The following is a 17,117-nucleotide window of genomic DNA, read 5'->3' as shown; positions in this document are numbered from 1 at the left end:
TACACACACACACACACACACTCACACGCACACACACGCACACACACGCACGCACGCACACACACACACACACACACACACACACACACACACACACACACACACACACACACACATAAACCAAAGGTAAAGGGAAAGGGAAAAACTTGTAGGCCCTGTCTGCAGATTAAATATTTGTACTGTAACATTTTATTAACGAGACATATTTGAGACCGGTGGGCCTTTTAAATTGGATATTATATATACAAATATATAAAAGGTGTCTGCAGGATGTTTGCACTACATTGGTTGTTATCAACTGTCCATTCCTCCCATTACTATAAAATATGTTGGATGCTGTGACCACGCGCATGCGTACTGTGATCATTCAACCTTGTTCTCTGAGTGACGTACATACAGTGCGACTCTCAGTGCGTTTATGCGACGGGTGCTAGCAATGGCGAGCGGAAAGAGGAGTTCGCTTCTCTCGTCTTTGGCAGATTATGGAGACGATTCAGAGCCAGATTCTGACATCGAAGACGAAGATACAGGTGAGTGTCATTTCATTCAAACATGTGTGTGGTTTATGATTATTAGACGAGTCCAGATTCCCGCGGTTAACCGAGCTGTTGTAACCAGCGCGTCATTCGTATAGCCGACGTAAGCTTGTTGTTAGCCGCCGCAGAGCTAGCCGACACAAGTAACTTCATCATCCACTAACTTCATCAACTAACTGTATCTGATTTGATCTACGGTCTTTGTGTTCGTACCTTTTTGATAAAATGACGGTTATATTTAATTATGGATTAAAAAAAGGCGCAGAATGGTTATAATAGCATTCATGTTGCTCTAAAGACGTTCTGATTCTAATAATGGAGTTTTATTTGATCTCATCTTACCTTAATACAAATCTGTCTCAAGTATAGATATGACTATATTGTTAACGATATATGGCCTTGTTGTAACCCTCATTAATCATCATAGTATTTGGTGGCGTTGCTCCGCCATTTTGTAGTGCAGGCATGCAAACTAGTCACCTTTCGGCGAAATTCGCCGTTTTGAAGACAAAATTGACCACTTGTGTGATTCGTGGAGATCCGTTGAGAAAACTTTTTTTTTTGGGGGGGGGGGGGGGGGGGTCCTTGTAGCGCCTGCTTATACATTCTCAATGGAGAGGCGAGCGGACAGAGAGAAGGCGCAGCATTCTGTCAGGCGGCACGACAAGTGGGCGCACTCGCGTGGAACTGTCGCTTCCGTGCCTGTCGAACGCATGCGCGCGCTCGTGAAGCCGCGTGGCCAACCGACAGCGCGAGCGGAAAGTCGCCTACCATCTGAAACGGCCAAGCGTGAGCCCAGCGGAGCCTTTAAATGCCTCGTTTCCACCGAGCGTTTCCACCGCCGACAGTACCCTCATGGTAGGCCGGATGTCGATCGCCGCGGCAGCTACGTAAACATCCCGAAGGTGATCGACGAGAACTGATTCCCAAAACAAACATAACAAAAATATGGTCACGTAAATAAAATATACAAACGAACAGAGCTTCGTCTCCCCGCGACCTTATATTATCTAAAACGTTCTCATCGATTCAGCCAATGGGAGTGAAGGGTAAACAAATGATAAGGCACCACCACACAAGTTAAGTAACGATCGCTGTAGGCTTCAATATCATGCAAGCACTTTGTTTTCTTTTTATTTTGTTCTACATCACAATTGCATGCTTTAATAAAGTATTGTCTTCTTTAATAGGTCCATGCTCCACCTCCTTGTTCGCCCAAGCTAACGTTTTACGCGACACGTCCATTGTCCAGAATAATACCTCGCGGTTTGTTTTTATCCCCATGTCACGCCCACTTTTGGCAGTGGAAACGCGAACCGTGCCGCAACTTTGCGAACCGAACCGAACGCACCCTCAGGTGGAAACAAGCCGAAAGAGAATTTTTCAGCGGGGTCACCAGTTGTGTTGATACATACTAGTCGATATAGGTGAGAGAAGTCGCTGTTTTGCATGCTGCAAAACAGCGAAAGCGGGCCCTTGAGACACTGGTCCAGGCCAAGAAGAAAAATAAATAATGGCATACTCCTATTGCCCTGTCCCCCCACCTCTTTTTATTCTTCTCAATATTCTTTCTTAATTTTGTAATAAGTTATGTACCTATTGGGGCTGCCCTTGCACATTATAAATTAATGCTTTGTTCGTAATTGTGCGCAGTCCTGTAATTTTTTTTTAGCTTGTGACTAACCCTAATACATTAAAAAATGTAAAAGAAAACTCCCCGGAGTATAAACCTGGAACCCTATAGTGGGTCTGTGTTTTCTCAGCTCACGCATCATTCTCACCTTTTTCACCCCGAGCCAGTTTGCATGCCTGGTAGTGTTTTTTTAGGTACTGTAAATGTTAAATAATATAGACTGTAACTTGAGTTAATGAAAAATATTCTCTAACACGTTTTTGATGAGAAACGCAACTGCGTTCAGCACAAAGATGTTTCCCCATAAGGACATGTCATTGCAACTTCTTGTCATTGCAAAGGAAGAGACAACATGACTACCAACTTTTGTGTTTGAAACTGCCTCAGTGTTTCTCTTGGTTAGCCTACGATACGCTACATTTACGTTTATTTAGGGCTTTACCTCGCTAAAACTCTCTTTGAGTCCTTTTGAAATGGCCAACCAAATTTATTTTTGGTTGCTCTGATGCCTACGGATGCACAAGCCCGGTTCACATTGAAAACTAACGCATTTCAACGCGCCAGCTTTCCTATGATTGACTCTTGACCAGAATATTGATCAAATCTCGCTGTCCTCCTTCCTCCCCATTAGGAACAGAGGACCGATGGGGAGGTCTCGTCTCCGCCAGCTACGGAGAAGATGACATCAGCCGGGTAGAAGACCCAGAGAAGGGCCCATCTGAAGATGAGGAGAGCGGAGAAAGCTCCCGTCACTCTGTGAGTGTCTTTCTTTCCATATCATTCAACTGTTTATCAGACACTCAGGCTTCTCCCCAGTTTAAATAGGTTACCCATACTGTGGTAGAACCGTCACTATACGTTCCGTGTAAGGGCCTAGATACAGGCTTTTAGAACAGCAGAGAAAATAATACATAGGGATTCACCGAAATGAAAATTCTTGGCCGAAACTAAAACCGAAAATGAGGGAACCAAGGCCGAAAACCGAAAGAAATTATTATGCCAATTATTAGTACCATTTAGAGTTGCCGGGGTATACGGTATTACCGGTGTTGAGGCCAACAGTTATTTTTTATTTATTTTTTCAGTAATAAAAAAAAAAAAACTCGCTGTCATCTTTAGGCCTATTTGATTAAAATAAAAGGTTTGGCAGTTTGTCTTTGCACTGTTTTATTTTTGATGTGTTTTTACATAAAAAAAAATATATAAAAACCTAATAGATAGGCTACCTAATAAAGCGTTGGAACACACAAGACCGGTAACCATAGCAACGCCGGTAAACAAACCCTGCGCAGCCCAGTCCCTACGAGAGCTCCCCGCGCCTGGCCATCCGGAGGAGCACAGAGCTTTTTGTGTCAATGTGTGTATTAACCGATGTAAGTCGCTTTGGATAAAAGCGTCTGCCAAATGCCCTAATTGTAATTGAGAGTTGACGGAGCAGATGGCGGTTGACCTAGTTTCAAAGTTTATACCGTTTATACTCGGTAATACCGGTGTTCACACGAGTGTATTACTCGGTGTGAAAATGTCCACTCCGCGGCAATCCTAGTACCATTGCATTTAAGGCTATGACTGTATATTAACTTCATTAAAATCAAGGCATTGCAATTTTTGCAAATCGCTATACGTGGGTCTTTCTCAGAAACATTGAAAAACGCCCACACCGCAGACATATTGGCGCTTATCCGGACAAGCGTGTGCTAGCCGCGCTTTTTGTTCGCGTCATCACAAATTTCTGTTTCGGCCTTGTTGTTTCGGTGATAAAAGTATTTCGGCCGAAAACCAAAAATGCGCTTTGGGGCCATTTTCGGCCGAACATCTTTGGTGGCCGAAAATTCGGTGCATCCCTAATTGAGACCGTAACTTTTAAATGGTTGGTTCTTTCTCAAAGTCTGCATAGCACTACAGAATATAACCAAATGCATTAAATGTTATTACATTCAAGTGAATAGAGGATATGGTCTGAAAACGCGATTGACCGATGTGATCTTTCCTCCTGAACGTCGTCATTTAACATGTTCGTGTTAGTACATGTTTGTTCTCCATTTTGAAAGACTACACTAGATGCAATGGGATGGAATACAATGTTTTCAATGGCCATTCTGTTTCTGTAGGAAATGGAGGAATCGGACGAGGGGAAGGATGCGGACGATGTGAAGGTATGTGAGCCTATTGCTGTACAATTTGTAGTTGGCCAGCGTCCCAGACTCTGTGTACAGGATTCATTTCCTCCACTTCATTGTTTAACATCACTAACCACAGGTGAAATGTCCGGACGTGCGGTTTTGATTCATACCACTAGGTGGTGCTGTGGGCATGAGAACATCTTTCTTAATTTCCTAGCAAGCACACAAACTGAGCTCCAAAGGGACTGGTAGTTTAAGTCTAATTGATAAGCCGAAGTTCTGCAGTGCAGTATGGTTTATATTTCAACCTCTTCTGAGGTGGGGTTATTAGCGTATTCTAGCTATACATATGCTTTTCCTGCAGGCACAGACCGGAATCTCTGTGCCAGTCCCTCCTGCAACGCTGTGTACTGCAGTTTACCAGCGTGCTGTTGGGACTAACTGGTACGGGTCACTAAGGTGTGTTTGGGTGTGAGTCACTGGTCAAACAAGCAGACACAATGGCAGGAGAGGGCATATCTGGGCGGTCGGGTTTTCTGGTGCCAGATTCATGTGCTGCGATTTGTGTGTGTGTTTGTTTGTGTGTGTGCGTTGTGTGTCGCCAACGTTTCCCGTTCGTCTCCGTCCAATAAAGAGTTTGACAGGGTGATAAGTGAACCGGCACAGTAGACGTATCCTCGCATGCATCGGCACACAATGTGCTGTAAATGTGAAACCATTGTTTTCAATAGAGGTCCTTACACTGTCAAAAGCCCCCCTGGACACTCACCAAGAGCCACCGGCAATGACGTCCAGCTCTTCTGAAGGCACCTGAAACGGTGCCAATACTGTTTTACACTTTAATGAATTTAGCTTCATGGCAAACGTAGAATACGACCCAAGCAAGCTGCCACTTGTTCAAATTGGTGCCAAGTTCTGACCTTTTTAGCCGGGTTGTGGCCGGAGTTAAGTAGCTGAATCTGGAGCTTTTTGAGTATCCTTTTGTACAATGTACATTTTCCTAAGTTTTTGACACCTTTGCTGAAGGAAGAAGGGATATTCTGGGTGGGTTGGTTGGTGTGTGGGTTTCTTTCTTTTGGCGTTATTTTGAATAGTTTTGAACAGAAGTTCAGTTGACTCATAGTGCACGTCATTATAGCACGTTGTAAGAAGAAGGATCACACACATAGTTTAATAAACCTACCGCCAGTTGTCGTAAAAAGAATGAAAACATTAAAAAAAAAAAAATTGTTGGAGACTTTTCCTGAACTTCCTGTCGGAGAATAATAAAAAGCACATCTTATATATGACTCGACTATGGCAGAAGAACCTTTTCAGTTTGTGAGCGGTGTGAACCTTCATTAAGATCACAGGAAGATGGATCTCTCCACTGGTCTATCCCCCGTCCCCTGCTTCTGTTGACTTTGAGTTATTACGGGCCACTGGCGAAACCTCAGCAGAGGGTTTACTCAGAGCAGCTGCTGCCAAGCTCAATCTGTAGGTGGCCGGGGGGCCGGCGATATACAGAAACGAAGGTAAATCACCCTCACGTTGACTCAGCATTTAGAGGGAAGCGAGGAGAAGATGGCCGTGAATTTGGAAAGGGATGACGGAGCACAGCAGTGCATCTCTCCCGATCCACTCAGAGGAACATTAATAACAGAACTGGGCTTCTTTGCCGTTCATTTATCCTCCAGAACCCTGGAGAGAGCACAGTTGAGTTAAACACCCAGATTTAGCCAGACTAATTCCCCCTTCTGGATCTGACGCCAATGTATCACACAGCAATGCTAAACCTTATTTCTATAAATATGCCACCCTCAAGAGGATCGGGTGAAATCTCTCACCACTCTGCTGCATCTTATTCGAGGCGTTGGTATGTGTGCGTGCTCGCCGCTAGATATCCAGCTCATCATCTTCCTGTTTTTGTGCCTTTTTTTTTTTTTTTAATGATTAAACTATCCGGAAATACAAATTAAAAATAAAGTCTAAGTTAGTTAATGTATAACAGCCGAAAAGATAACATTTGTTGAAGTGATGAGATCCGGTTGATAATATGTTGCGAGCTCTTCCAAGGCTGCCTCCCAGTGGGGCTGTATTTATTGCGATCGCTACGATCGATGTGAGTATTAGGTTGGTAGGTGAGCGTCGTGACTCAGGATACCTCCTCTCCAGCCAAGCTTCTCATGCACTCCTTACTTTAGTTTCCTCACTACTTCTTGGTGTATAATCGCGTGTGAGAATGCGGCATTGCTTTGGTTGAGACGGATGAAGTTCGCAACACTGTCTCTCTCCACTAGGGCGACTACTCCTCCACACACTCGCCCCCCCCCCCTTCTCATTCCTCAACAGGCATTGGCCGGCAGCGGGGCGAATCTCTGAAGTGTCTGTGTGGTTGCTAGGTGACGGCTTTTGTGTGATGCCGTGCCAGTGAATAGGAGCTCTGTGGCTTTTCTTCTCGACCGGTTTTGGTGCCAGCAAAGCAGGCCCATGTTTTAGACCGCGCCCACCCCCCTCCGAGCCCCTTTTCCTTATTCGTTTGTTGGCTTTACCTTTAGAATACCCCAGACTCTGGCTGGTTACTTACTGTTATGTGTGTGTCCATTGTGTGTACGAACCGAGCTCTCATGCTCTCTGTGTAAAGTTTCATTAGCACCACTACTTCCAACAGGCCCCCCGTTTTATAATTCTAGAAAGATGGGGGGTGTGTGTGTGTGTGTGTGTGTGTGTGTGTGTGTGTGTGTGTGTGTGTGTGTGTGTGTGTGTGTGTGTGTGTGTGTGTGTGTGTCCAGTGCGCCAGCAGAATACCAATGCTCCTTCTCCCCGTCATTCTTACTGTCCTCCTCATCTATATTCTCTCCTTTCCGCTGCTTCACAGGAGATCCCAGAAGCAGAGAAGAAGAACCCTCACGAGCTTGTCGGTGAGTACAACACACACCCGCACAAGTACTCATTTGCTGACTCACACACACCTGGGTTTCCTCATGAGCACACCTGAGCTGCCAGCATCAGGCCCTAATACCCACCCACAGTATGTTCCCCCGTAATAAATCGCCACCCCCATGATTTATTTAAGGTAAATTGCCCCGTCGCGTCTAATCACCATATGCTTAATGATAGATTTTTATGAGGGTGGCGTTTTCAATGGCTCTTGTGATTCATGGGCTGATAGGGCACACCACAGGTGAGTGTACAGGACGTGAGTGAGCCGGGGAGCGGCCCTTATGTACGCCGTCATAAGGGCTTGAACCACACTGTTGTTTAACCCTGCAGCACGCTGCCTGGTACAGAAAACGGAACCCCATCCATTACTCATTCACGGTGTCTGTTCCATTTTGGGGTGTTGTGCCGTTTGCCCATATTTGTCGTAGACGTGCATGCATGGACGTGATGTTCTGAATGAATCAACCTATCTTGAAGCGGATTGATGCAATAATTTGCTGCCGTGGATTGGCGTTTAGAGTTTAGTGTTGGTTACAAAGGATGTGTTGGAGCAGGGAGGAGACCTGGAATAAGGGACACCCAGTTCAGTTCCAGTTGGTTCATGTCCACACCGTTCACAATAACAAGAAGGGACGATGTTCTGATGAAGATCTCTCAGGAAAGCCATGTTGGCGGGACAAAAACACACCTATGTTTGTCTCCCTGATGATGATGATGCCCCCATACCTACCAAAAAACGCCCTTTTCTGTCCAAGATTCCTTTCCCGAGCACATTCACCACCTGAATGGACTCATTTTTATTTTGACACCCTTAGCCATAGCAAAAGGTCATTAGCGCGAGACTCTTAGACTCTTCACCCGGTTGACCAGTCTCTGACTCATGGTCGTCGGGGAAACGAGGCCTTTGGCATTCCTGCCGCTGCGCTGGGCCCTGCCATCCGTCTGTAAATGTCACCCCCTCTCTCTGGCCGAGGAGCCCCCACCAGCAGGCTGAACGCTGGTCATTGTCCCCTCCCCGACGGAGTGGACACAGCCTCTCTCTGTGGCCGGCTTGACCCCGACCGCCAGACCCCCGGGCAACATCTGTCTGTCGCCGGACTCGAGGTTGTTCCGAGAAGGACAGCTGGCACGTTTTGATTGGTTCAGCCCCATCCCCAATCAGTGCTCGTTTAGAGGGTCGTTAAGCTCTGCGAAGGGTTCTGAGTGGCCTTGTCCGTTTTTAAACGTTCAATTCCGGCATGAAGTTGGGCACACTCCCGACCAACCTGGTGATCATGTTTTGTAACCCGAGGTTATGTTTACTGAGGATCAGGGCTGGGCCGCTCCCTTGGCTCTGGCAACGCAACGTGTCGGTCTGAACTCCTTTCTTAAAACGTTTCAAAGCTTTATCCGTCGTCAGAGTTGACCCTCAACAATGGTCATGTCTGGAGCTGCACTCTTGATCACTGAGTGAGTCACCGCCATCATAGCCCAAGGTTAAAATAAAGTGGTCACATTTTACAGGTTTACAAGTTGTGTGTAGATAAATGAATCGAAGATACTGTGATCAGTGGTTTTCAAAGGGTCCTTTGTACCTCCGTGAGTCACTCTGGACGTGTGGTCTGGGACAGGGGCGTGAAGACAAAGCAATGAAATCATAAACATCTCCCACACTAATTCCCGCTAAAGCTTTTCATGGTGAGTTGGGATTATAGGGCTTCCCCTTATCCAAACCAACTTTGTCTCGCATGGTTTCTTGTTCTTCTTTGCAACCGCCATATGTAATTTTGGTATTTTGTGACTGTGTATGCATGTTTCAGTGTCTATCTGACAGTCTAATAAGGCGCTGAGCTCCCCGTGACTCACGTCAACCTGCCCATGCAGGTTCTGTCTCTTCCCCTCTCCCTAATGTTCTATTAGTATGGCCTGAGGCGGAGGTTTCTTCTGTGTGCTCTGTATAGCGCGGTGTACGATGTGTGTACATGCGTTTCCATACACCTTTCGTGTGTGTGTGTGCGCGCGTGTCACCATACTCCAGGAATAATTATCCTCGTGGAGATTCTGTACCGTACCTCATATGCTCTCTGCATACGTATGTGACTTAAACCACACACGTATGCACAGGCACAGTGTGTGTGTGTGTGTGTCAAGGTGGGGACACACCTTTCCCCCGTCCTTCTGGTGGAGGCTCTCTGCTGACAGGCCTTCCAGCTTCATGTCTTGTTGGTGCGAAGATGTTCTCGAGACGTTCTCCCATGCGAGGGTCCGTATCCACCCGGGGCTCGTGTTGGGGGCGGGAAAGAGGCCGAGGTCTACGGGGTCTGACCCCTGAGACACGTGACTGAAAGGTCAGCCTGGAGTCGCGTAGACTCACGGCATAGGACGTAGGCACACAGGGCAGGACGTAGGCCCATAGCACACAGCGCCGGGTCACCTCGCCGCGACCGGCGACGGCATCGCAGTATACCGCCGTTAACCCTTAATCTATGATAATGCATTGACGAGAAAGCTCTCCCTTTCAACCGAGTTCGGACTCGTCGACATGCATGCGTCTTTAAAAATGCAAGCTGGAAAACACACAAACACACACACACACACACACACACACACACACACACACACACACACACACACACACACACACACACACACACACACACACACACACACACACTGTTTACCCAGTGATTGACGCTGCTGTGATGCGGAGGAATGCCTGGCCCGCGGTCAGAGAAAGCAAAGCGGAGAAGAATTGGGAGTCAAGAATTAACATGTGGAGACTGAAGAAGGGTGAGGCAGGGGAGCCTCCCCTCTGACAAGTCTCGACAGCAGCCCCGCCCTGCCCGCCGGGCTCCCTCTCTCCACTCTCCTCCCTCTCTCTCCCCTCTCCTCCCTCTCTCCCCTCTCCTCCCTCTCTCCCCTCTCTTCCCTCTCTCTCCTCTCCCCTCTTCTCCCCCTCTCTCCCCTCTCCTCCATCTCTCCCCTCTCCTCCCTCCCTCTCCTCCCTCTCTCTCCCCTATCCTCCCTCTCTCCCCCCTATCCTCCCTCTCTCTCCTCTCCTCCCTCTCTCCCCTCTCCTCCCTCTCTCCCCTTTCCTTCCTCTCTCCTCCCTCTCTCCCCCCTATCCTCCCTCTCTCCCCTTTCCTTCCTCTCTCCTCCCTCTCTCTCCTCTCCTCCCTCTCTCCCCTTTCCTCTCCTCCCTCCCTCCCCTCTCCTCCATCCCTTGCGCACTCGTTTGCTCTCTCTGTCTCCCGCTCTCTGTCTTCATTTCAACACTCTCCCCCCAGGGACCCCATAGTCCCAGTGATGATGTGGTCCGTCTGTCTCTCCGTCAATAAAGCGTTGTGTGTTCCCGGTGGGGGTCTTTTAAGAAGCGCAAGGCGTGGCCTTGCGGAGCACACAGGGAATGTTCTGTTGTGCGTTGTCGTGCTGCAGTCGCACTGTGTGTTAAATCACTCTGGAGCCGATTATCAACACAATAACCATTACGGGTGCAATGTTGCTGCTGCATACCGATCTCCGTGGACTGAGTCTCCTTAAAGCTGTTCCCCCAGAGTCCCCCTCCCCCCCCTCGCTCTGTTTTTAAGAATGCCCGCTTGGCACTCGACCAGCACAGTGGATTTCACTGGTCTGCTCTGCGCTGAACTCTGCTCTGCATCACCCTGTAAGACCGAAACGCGCTGTTACTGCAGGCTGTAGAATTTAACGTGGACTTGATGTGTGAATGTTCATCGATTTATCGCCGTCCTCTCTCTCTCTCTCTCTCTCTCTTATCTCCGTCCAGCGCTCTTCTCTGAGAAAGTGAGGAACATGTCGCCGGACAAGATCCGGATTCCCTCGGAGCCGGCTGGTCGCTGCCCCAGCCACCTACAGGTGAGCTCCCCCCCAGGTTGTGGGGGCCTGGTGCCGGTCAGGTCAGGTCAGGTAGCCGCCAGACCCCCGGATCACCAGACTAGGCATGGGATTAGTGAGTATCGGTAAATGGACTGCATTTATTCAGCGCTTTTCTAACCAGTTGCCACTCAAAGTGCTTTTCGATATTGCCAAACATTCACCCGTACATTCACACACCGACGGCGGTGTCCCGATGAGCGACACCCCGCTCATCGGGAGCGGTGAGGGGTCTCGCTCAGGAACACCTCGAAACTCTGCTAGGAGGAGCCGGGGATTCGAACCAGCAACCTTCCGGTTACCAGCCAACCCGCTTCATCTCCTGATCCCTCAGACCCCCAAATCACCAGACTAGGATTTGGATTCGAGAGCCCTGCGAATATTTGAATTGGGGTTTTCCCAACCCAAACGATATCCCCTATAATGCATGTCTCTGGGCTAGCCCCGATGGCCATAATCAGGGCGTTTCCAGACGTGTCCGAGCCCAGACAAGTAAAGCCTGATAGTAGACTGCAATAAAGTGATACCATTGGATAATGACGTCATAAAGACAATATAAGTTTATTGTCGACTGTTCACATTTTCACTTCATTCATTTTCAAGATCACAGGATATGTGCGGCTACCCAATCAAACTACTTCACCACCTCCACCGTCTTAATAGGTGCCTATAAAGTTGTTGTTGACGCCGTTTTATCGTCAGTGTTGTTGAACGGTTTCCATGGTGTGAACCCATCTCCCGGGGCAGACCTAGGCGTGTCACTGGTCTGTGGGACTGGGTTGATACCTGTCTCTGCCCGGTGTGCCCCGCCCTTCTCGAATCGCTGGTCCTCTGATGAGCGATAGAGAACTCTATGTTCTGCAACCACTGTCGACGGCTTCCAGGAGGAAATAAACTGCACGCACACACGCTTCATTCATTAACAAACGTACCGGGGAACCGGTCATGGTACTACAGTCATCTATTATTTATTAAACACTAAATATTAAATACTAATAATATATAATTAATAAATAAGAAGCTTTTTAAAAGAACACCCGGAACAAGATCAGTGAATTAATTTGCAATTTTAACTACGAATTAAAAAAAGAAAAAAATACTGAACAACATTTTCAAAATAAAAACTGAAACAAGCCCAGTCGAAGAATTGTATCTATACTATAAATATCTTTTGACAACGTTAAGTGGGCAGGCGCGTGTTGCTGTAAATTGCTGTGGGGAAACCCAGCTATAGTATGACCCGTTATCGTCTTACCATATCGTTTCAGCCTCACCTCATCTCCATCCGTCTTGCCTTGCCACTGTTCAAGGCCTCCGGCTGCAGGCTAGTCTTGCTCAATCTCTCTCTGAGCCATTAAGGCAGGACTGCAGTTTTTTGGAAACCGGTGGGAGGTTGGCTGGGGACAGTTAGTCACCGAGGGAGAGCAGCTGATTTGCACACAGAATGTTTGCTTTGCTACATGCGCACGCACACCTGGGCTACTGATTCACCCCTCAAAACCCTGCCTTCAGGGCGTCGGTGATGTGGAGTAAGGTTCGAGAGGCCAGGACGGAGATGAGACCGACAGGGAGTGGATGTGATAAGAAATGTTCAGGCTAAAGGGTTTTGTTTGATTGAACTTTGCGTTCAAATAATAAGAACACTATTCAGCCAATCATTGCATAATAGAGCATTCCGACCCAATCACAACATGGCGATTGCAGCTTATTCTTTAGATTGAACGGTTATTCGTACAACTGTACAGTAGAACCCCAGGTTCACAGGACCCTGTGAACCCATTACTTAGGTACCTGACCCCATTGCTAACTCCCCAGCCCATTCATCAGTTCCCCATATATCTCCATCCATCTCAGGCTGGACTTCTCCAGTTCTAGGGCCAGGCCCTTGTGGTTCGAACCTACTTGTCAAATACTTCCCCCGGGCCTATCAGAAACCAAGGATGCACAATGGCTTCATTCACTCTGGCCTCTCCCGGGGCCCTATACACACATGTGTTGTGCCGTTTATTTTGGTCCTGTCGAAGAAACAAGCACTACGTGTTTATGTCGCGTTTAAGCCAACCAACCGGTGCCGAGGCCTTGTCTGGTCTTGATGCTCGACTCCGCCGTGTTCGCCCGATCATATCTTGATTGATCTGCTTGCTTCCCCCCCCCCCAGGAGAAGATCTGCAAGCTGTACGAGAGGAAGCTGCAGGAAGGCTTCGACACCAACAACCACATCCAGAAGAAGAAGGAGTTCAGGAACCCCAGGTACCCAACTTGGAACCGGACGACACGCCCTGAGCGCACAATGCTTTGGGAACCGACATGGCAGCACATTCAAACACATTAGCATTCTCTCCCTACGTTCTCTTACGATCAACAATGAAGCAAGACCGTTCATCTTCCTCCTCCCCTCCCAAACACAGACCGAATGCAGATGTTGGCGGTAAATCACCCACTGTCAAGGCCTCCTCACTGACGTCTAACGCTTGCTCTTTCTCCTCAGTATCTACGAGAAGCTGATCCAGTTCTGTGGCATCGACGAGCTGGGGACCAACTACCCCAAGGACATGTTCGACCCCCACGGCTGGTCGGAAGACTCTTACTACGAAGCCCTCGGTGAGTGGACCCCCCCCCCCACTGACATAAAGGAGTTTCTGTACATGTGATTGTACCGCCTCTAATTCCCCTGCTTCCAACCCACAGCTAAAGCCCAAAAGGTGGAGATGGACAAAATGGAGAAGGCCAGGAAGGACCGAACAAAGGTGAGAACAGTCTGCTGAACCCTGCAGGAGTCAACAGCTCCTGCGCCTGCGTCAGGGGGGGGCAAGTCTCCACCAGCTACCTTCGATGCTCAGTTGTTATGACGCACGCGCATAGAAGGCACCGCTGCCAAATACCAGCCTTTGTGACGGCAGCACAAGGGGTGTGTGTGTGTGTGTGTGTGTGTGTGTGTGTGTGTGTGTGTGTGTGTGTGTGTGTGTGTGTGTGTGGTGTGTGTGTGTGTGTGTGTGTGTGTGTGTGTGTGTGTGTGTGTGTGTGTGTGTACCTGCAACGTTTGCTCTCCAGGTTCAATCCCCTAATCGGATTGGGATTGAGGAATCGCTTCGGGGTGGGGGGGGGGGGGGGGGGGGGGGGGGGGTTGTTGCTATGGTAATGAAACTCGGTGTGCATCACGCAGTGAGTTTCAAAACCATTGCACCCCCCCCCACTCCCTGTGATACTCTCAATCCCATCCCTGCACCATCATCATCCTCCCATAAGCACATTCCTATTGGAGCTTGGCGAGTAACGTGCGTGAACAGGTCACTGGTGAGGCCAGCCTCACTTCCGCTGACTGTTCATGACGGGGACCGGAACCGGGGCGGTCCACATACAGGGCTGTCGGGGGATCTTTGCACCGGTGGCATGTTCACGCACGTTAGCTCAGAGGGATCCAGCGCTGGCTGGGTTACCAAGGCCCAGCGGTGGGAGGGCTTTCGTTTTTGTGAAACCTGCACTAAAAGGTGGCCTACACAAGACTAAAATGAGTCCATGCACCATAGTACCGTAAACAAAGTACAGACGTAGTGTCACTCTCTAAACGTCACCCACTGGTTTACAGACAGCCGTTGTGGAGCTGTGCATTTGCACTACCGTTGCCTGAGAGCAGGAAGGATTTCTATTCGGCACATTGTGGGTGGGAATGGAATGGAGTCTCCTTAATATTCAACCAGCTGAGATCCTGACCGATCAAAGACAACCATGTATTCACTTTGTGCTGAGACAATGAAACCAATTTCTCCCCATTGACTTAGAATGGTGGCGGGTCTTTCTACAACCAACCACCGCGAGTCCCCTATAGGCCGGTAGAGGAACTCCACGTGAGTCGCCTCTCCCAGGGCTCGATGTGTCCTCAAACATTCACAATATCAACTATGCGTGTGTCGTAGATGTTCACGGCTGCCGCTGCTTCCAATCGGCAACAATAACCAGTCGCACATGGTCGTGGCGCGTCTCGTCACACCCTCAGCGCTGACAGCTGTCCATAAATACTCTTGTTGTTCCTTTTGTTTTCCTGGCCTCTTTCCCAAGATTGAGTTTGTGACTGGCACCAAAAAGGGCACCATTGCCGCCAACACGGCTGCCCTGGCCGCCTTGGCCTCCAGCGCCACCAGCACCACGGCCACAGGTGAGGACTCCCGGGGTACACCGACTGATACTAAGGCCTTAGAGCGGGGAGATCTGCACCGTAGAGAGGAGCCTCGGGCACCTTAGAGAGGACTCTCTGGCACCTTAGAGAGGACTCACTGGCACCTTAGAGCCGGACTCTCTGGCACCTTAGAGCCGGACTCTCGGGCACCTTAGAGAGGACTCTCTGGCCCCTTAGAGCATGCTCTCTGGCACCTTAGAGCCGGTCTCTCTGGCACCTTAGAGCGGACTCACTGGCACCTTAGAGCCGGACTCTCGGGCACCTTAGAGCTCGACTCTCGGGCACCTATTGGCTTGCCTCACTTTGTGAATGAACCTTTGACGTTGAATGAGGTTGTGCCTTCATTGGGTCTCGTTGTTCTCCATAATCACAACAAAGTGGCCAGATCTACAGCGATGGCCAGAAGTCACGCATGATCCGAATCACGAACCCAGCTCTCCTACTCCCCCTCTGACCTTGTTTCCTGTGTCTCCTCTTCCTCCTCCTCCTCCTCCTCCTCCTCCTCCTCTTCCTCCCAGCCGAGGCTCAGAAGAGGAAGAGCAAGTGGGACTCTGCGGTTCCGGTGACCGTGGCCCAGCCCCCGCTGCTCCCCGGCGGCGGGCCCATCCCCGGGGTGGTCTCCGTGACGACCACCGCCAGCGGAACCAAGACCACCGTCATATCGGCGGTGGGCACCATCCTGAAGAAGGCCAAGCAATGAGAACGTGGTGGTGGTGGTGTCTGTGTGTGCGAATGACTGTGTGTGTGTGTGTGTGTGTGTGTGTGTGTGTTGTTTCAGTCTCAGATTTACTGACCCTCAGTTTGGACACTCCTGTTCCTGACCCTGGTCACAGCTGGACTACAGTCCTCTGTTCCTGACTCTGGTCACAGCTGGACTACAGTCCTCTGTTCCTGACTCTGGTCACAGCTGGACTACAGTCCTCTGTTCCTGTTCCTGACCCTGATCACAGCTGGACTACAGTCCTCTCATCCTGACCCTGGTCACAGCTGGACTACAGTCCTCTGTTCCTGACCCTGGTCACAGCTGGACTACAGTCCTCTCATCCTGACCCTGGTCCAAGCTGGACCAGTTCAGCCGGTTGGCTTCTGTTGAAGCTCCGCATGGACCCACTGCAGTCACAATGGTTCTGTGTCTTAGATCTCCACGATAGAAATGATGGGCTTAACGTTTGTAGATGACCTCCTTTTGGATTCCAAAGCCAAGGAGTTTTCCAGGGAACTTCTGCTCACAGTTTTCACAACTCCCCCCTAACCCCCCCCCCCCCCCCCCAAACCTCTCCCCCACAACAGCATTCATGTTTTAATTGGCTTCTTGTCATGTTATTTTTTTCCTTGTTCCTTTCCAACTGCCCATTAGAATGCCAAACTGAGTGTTGTTTTTTAAACAGTTGTACATATGTATCAGTTTTCAAAATTAAATTGACTAACTGCATCTTTTCAAATCGGTTGTCTTTATCTGTTTCTTTCTGAACTTATCTGAGATAAGAATGCATTTCTGCTATACCAGTACCATGAAAACACATTGGCATCCAGTTAAGTGCCAAGTTTGTGTAAGTGGGCGGGTTTCACCGTGGAAATGAAAAGGATGACCTTATTTGCTGGAAGCAAACTCCCTTTGAGTGAAGGCATGTGCCTGAATCATCTTCACAGGAGAATGTCTCCCAATACAGTACACACAGCACGCACCATCTGTGCTACAGCTGGAGATGTGATTGATATACCTCACGTCACACTTAAATGGTTGAATTGATCCCTCTCCTAAGATATACCTTTGATTTCCACATGAACACTTTTTGATAACGTTTTGTAAAGTAGCAGGGGTTTTCTCTGGCCTAATTATTTCCCATTTCATCCTAACA

General features: G+C 48.8%; 1 protein-coding gene across 2 annotated transcripts; it reads left to right on the top strand.

Annotated features, from left to right (window-relative positions):
* The first annotated feature begins 369 nt into the window (after nt 1-369).
* On the top strand, nt 370-16,700 carry sap30bp (SAP30 binding protein). Of its 2 annotated transcripts, XM_030339606.1 has the most exons (11): nt 370-530; nt 2,801-2,925; nt 4,281-4,325; nt 7,150-7,192; nt 10,978-11,066; nt 13,243-13,334; nt 13,573-13,685; nt 13,773-13,831; nt 14,864-14,929; nt 15,141-15,237; nt 15,777-16,700. In XM_030339606.1, exons 1-11 carry the CDS (start codon nt 419-421, stop codon nt 15,956-15,958), a joined length of 1,023 nt encoding a protein of 340 aa, XP_030195466.1. In that variant the 5' UTR covers nt 370-418; the 3' UTR covers nt 15,959-16,700. The 2 variants fall into 2 exon arrangements, with proteins under 2 accessions (XP_030195466.1, XP_030195467.1); XM_030339607.1 differs by lacking the exon at nt 14,864-14,929.
* Nucleotides 16,701-17,117: the final 417 nt, after the last annotated feature.

The sequence above is a fragment of the Gadus morhua genome, chromosome 18 (assembly GCF_902167405.1).
Source record: "Gadus morhua chromosome 18, gadMor3.0, whole genome shotgun sequence".
Classification (NCBI taxonomy): domain Eukaryota; kingdom Metazoa; phylum Chordata; class Actinopteri; order Gadiformes; family Gadidae; genus Gadus; species Gadus morhua.
This window is presented reverse-complemented; position numbering and strand designations above follow the sequence as displayed.

Bases quoted from the DNA above. Each gene is read 5' to 3' on its own strand.
- sap30bp (XM_030339606.1), top strand. From the start codon at position 419: ATGCGACGGGTGCTAGCAATGGCGAGCGGAAAGAGGAGTTCGCTTCTC. The intron at 531-2,800 runs GTGAGTGTCATT...CCTCCCCATTAG, and splicing joins CATCGAAGACGAAGATACAG to GAACAGAGGACCGATGGGGA. The intron at 13,832-14,863 runs GTGAGAACAGTC...CCATTGACTTAG, and splicing joins CCAGGAAGGACCGAACAAAG to AATGGTGGCGGGTCTTTCTA.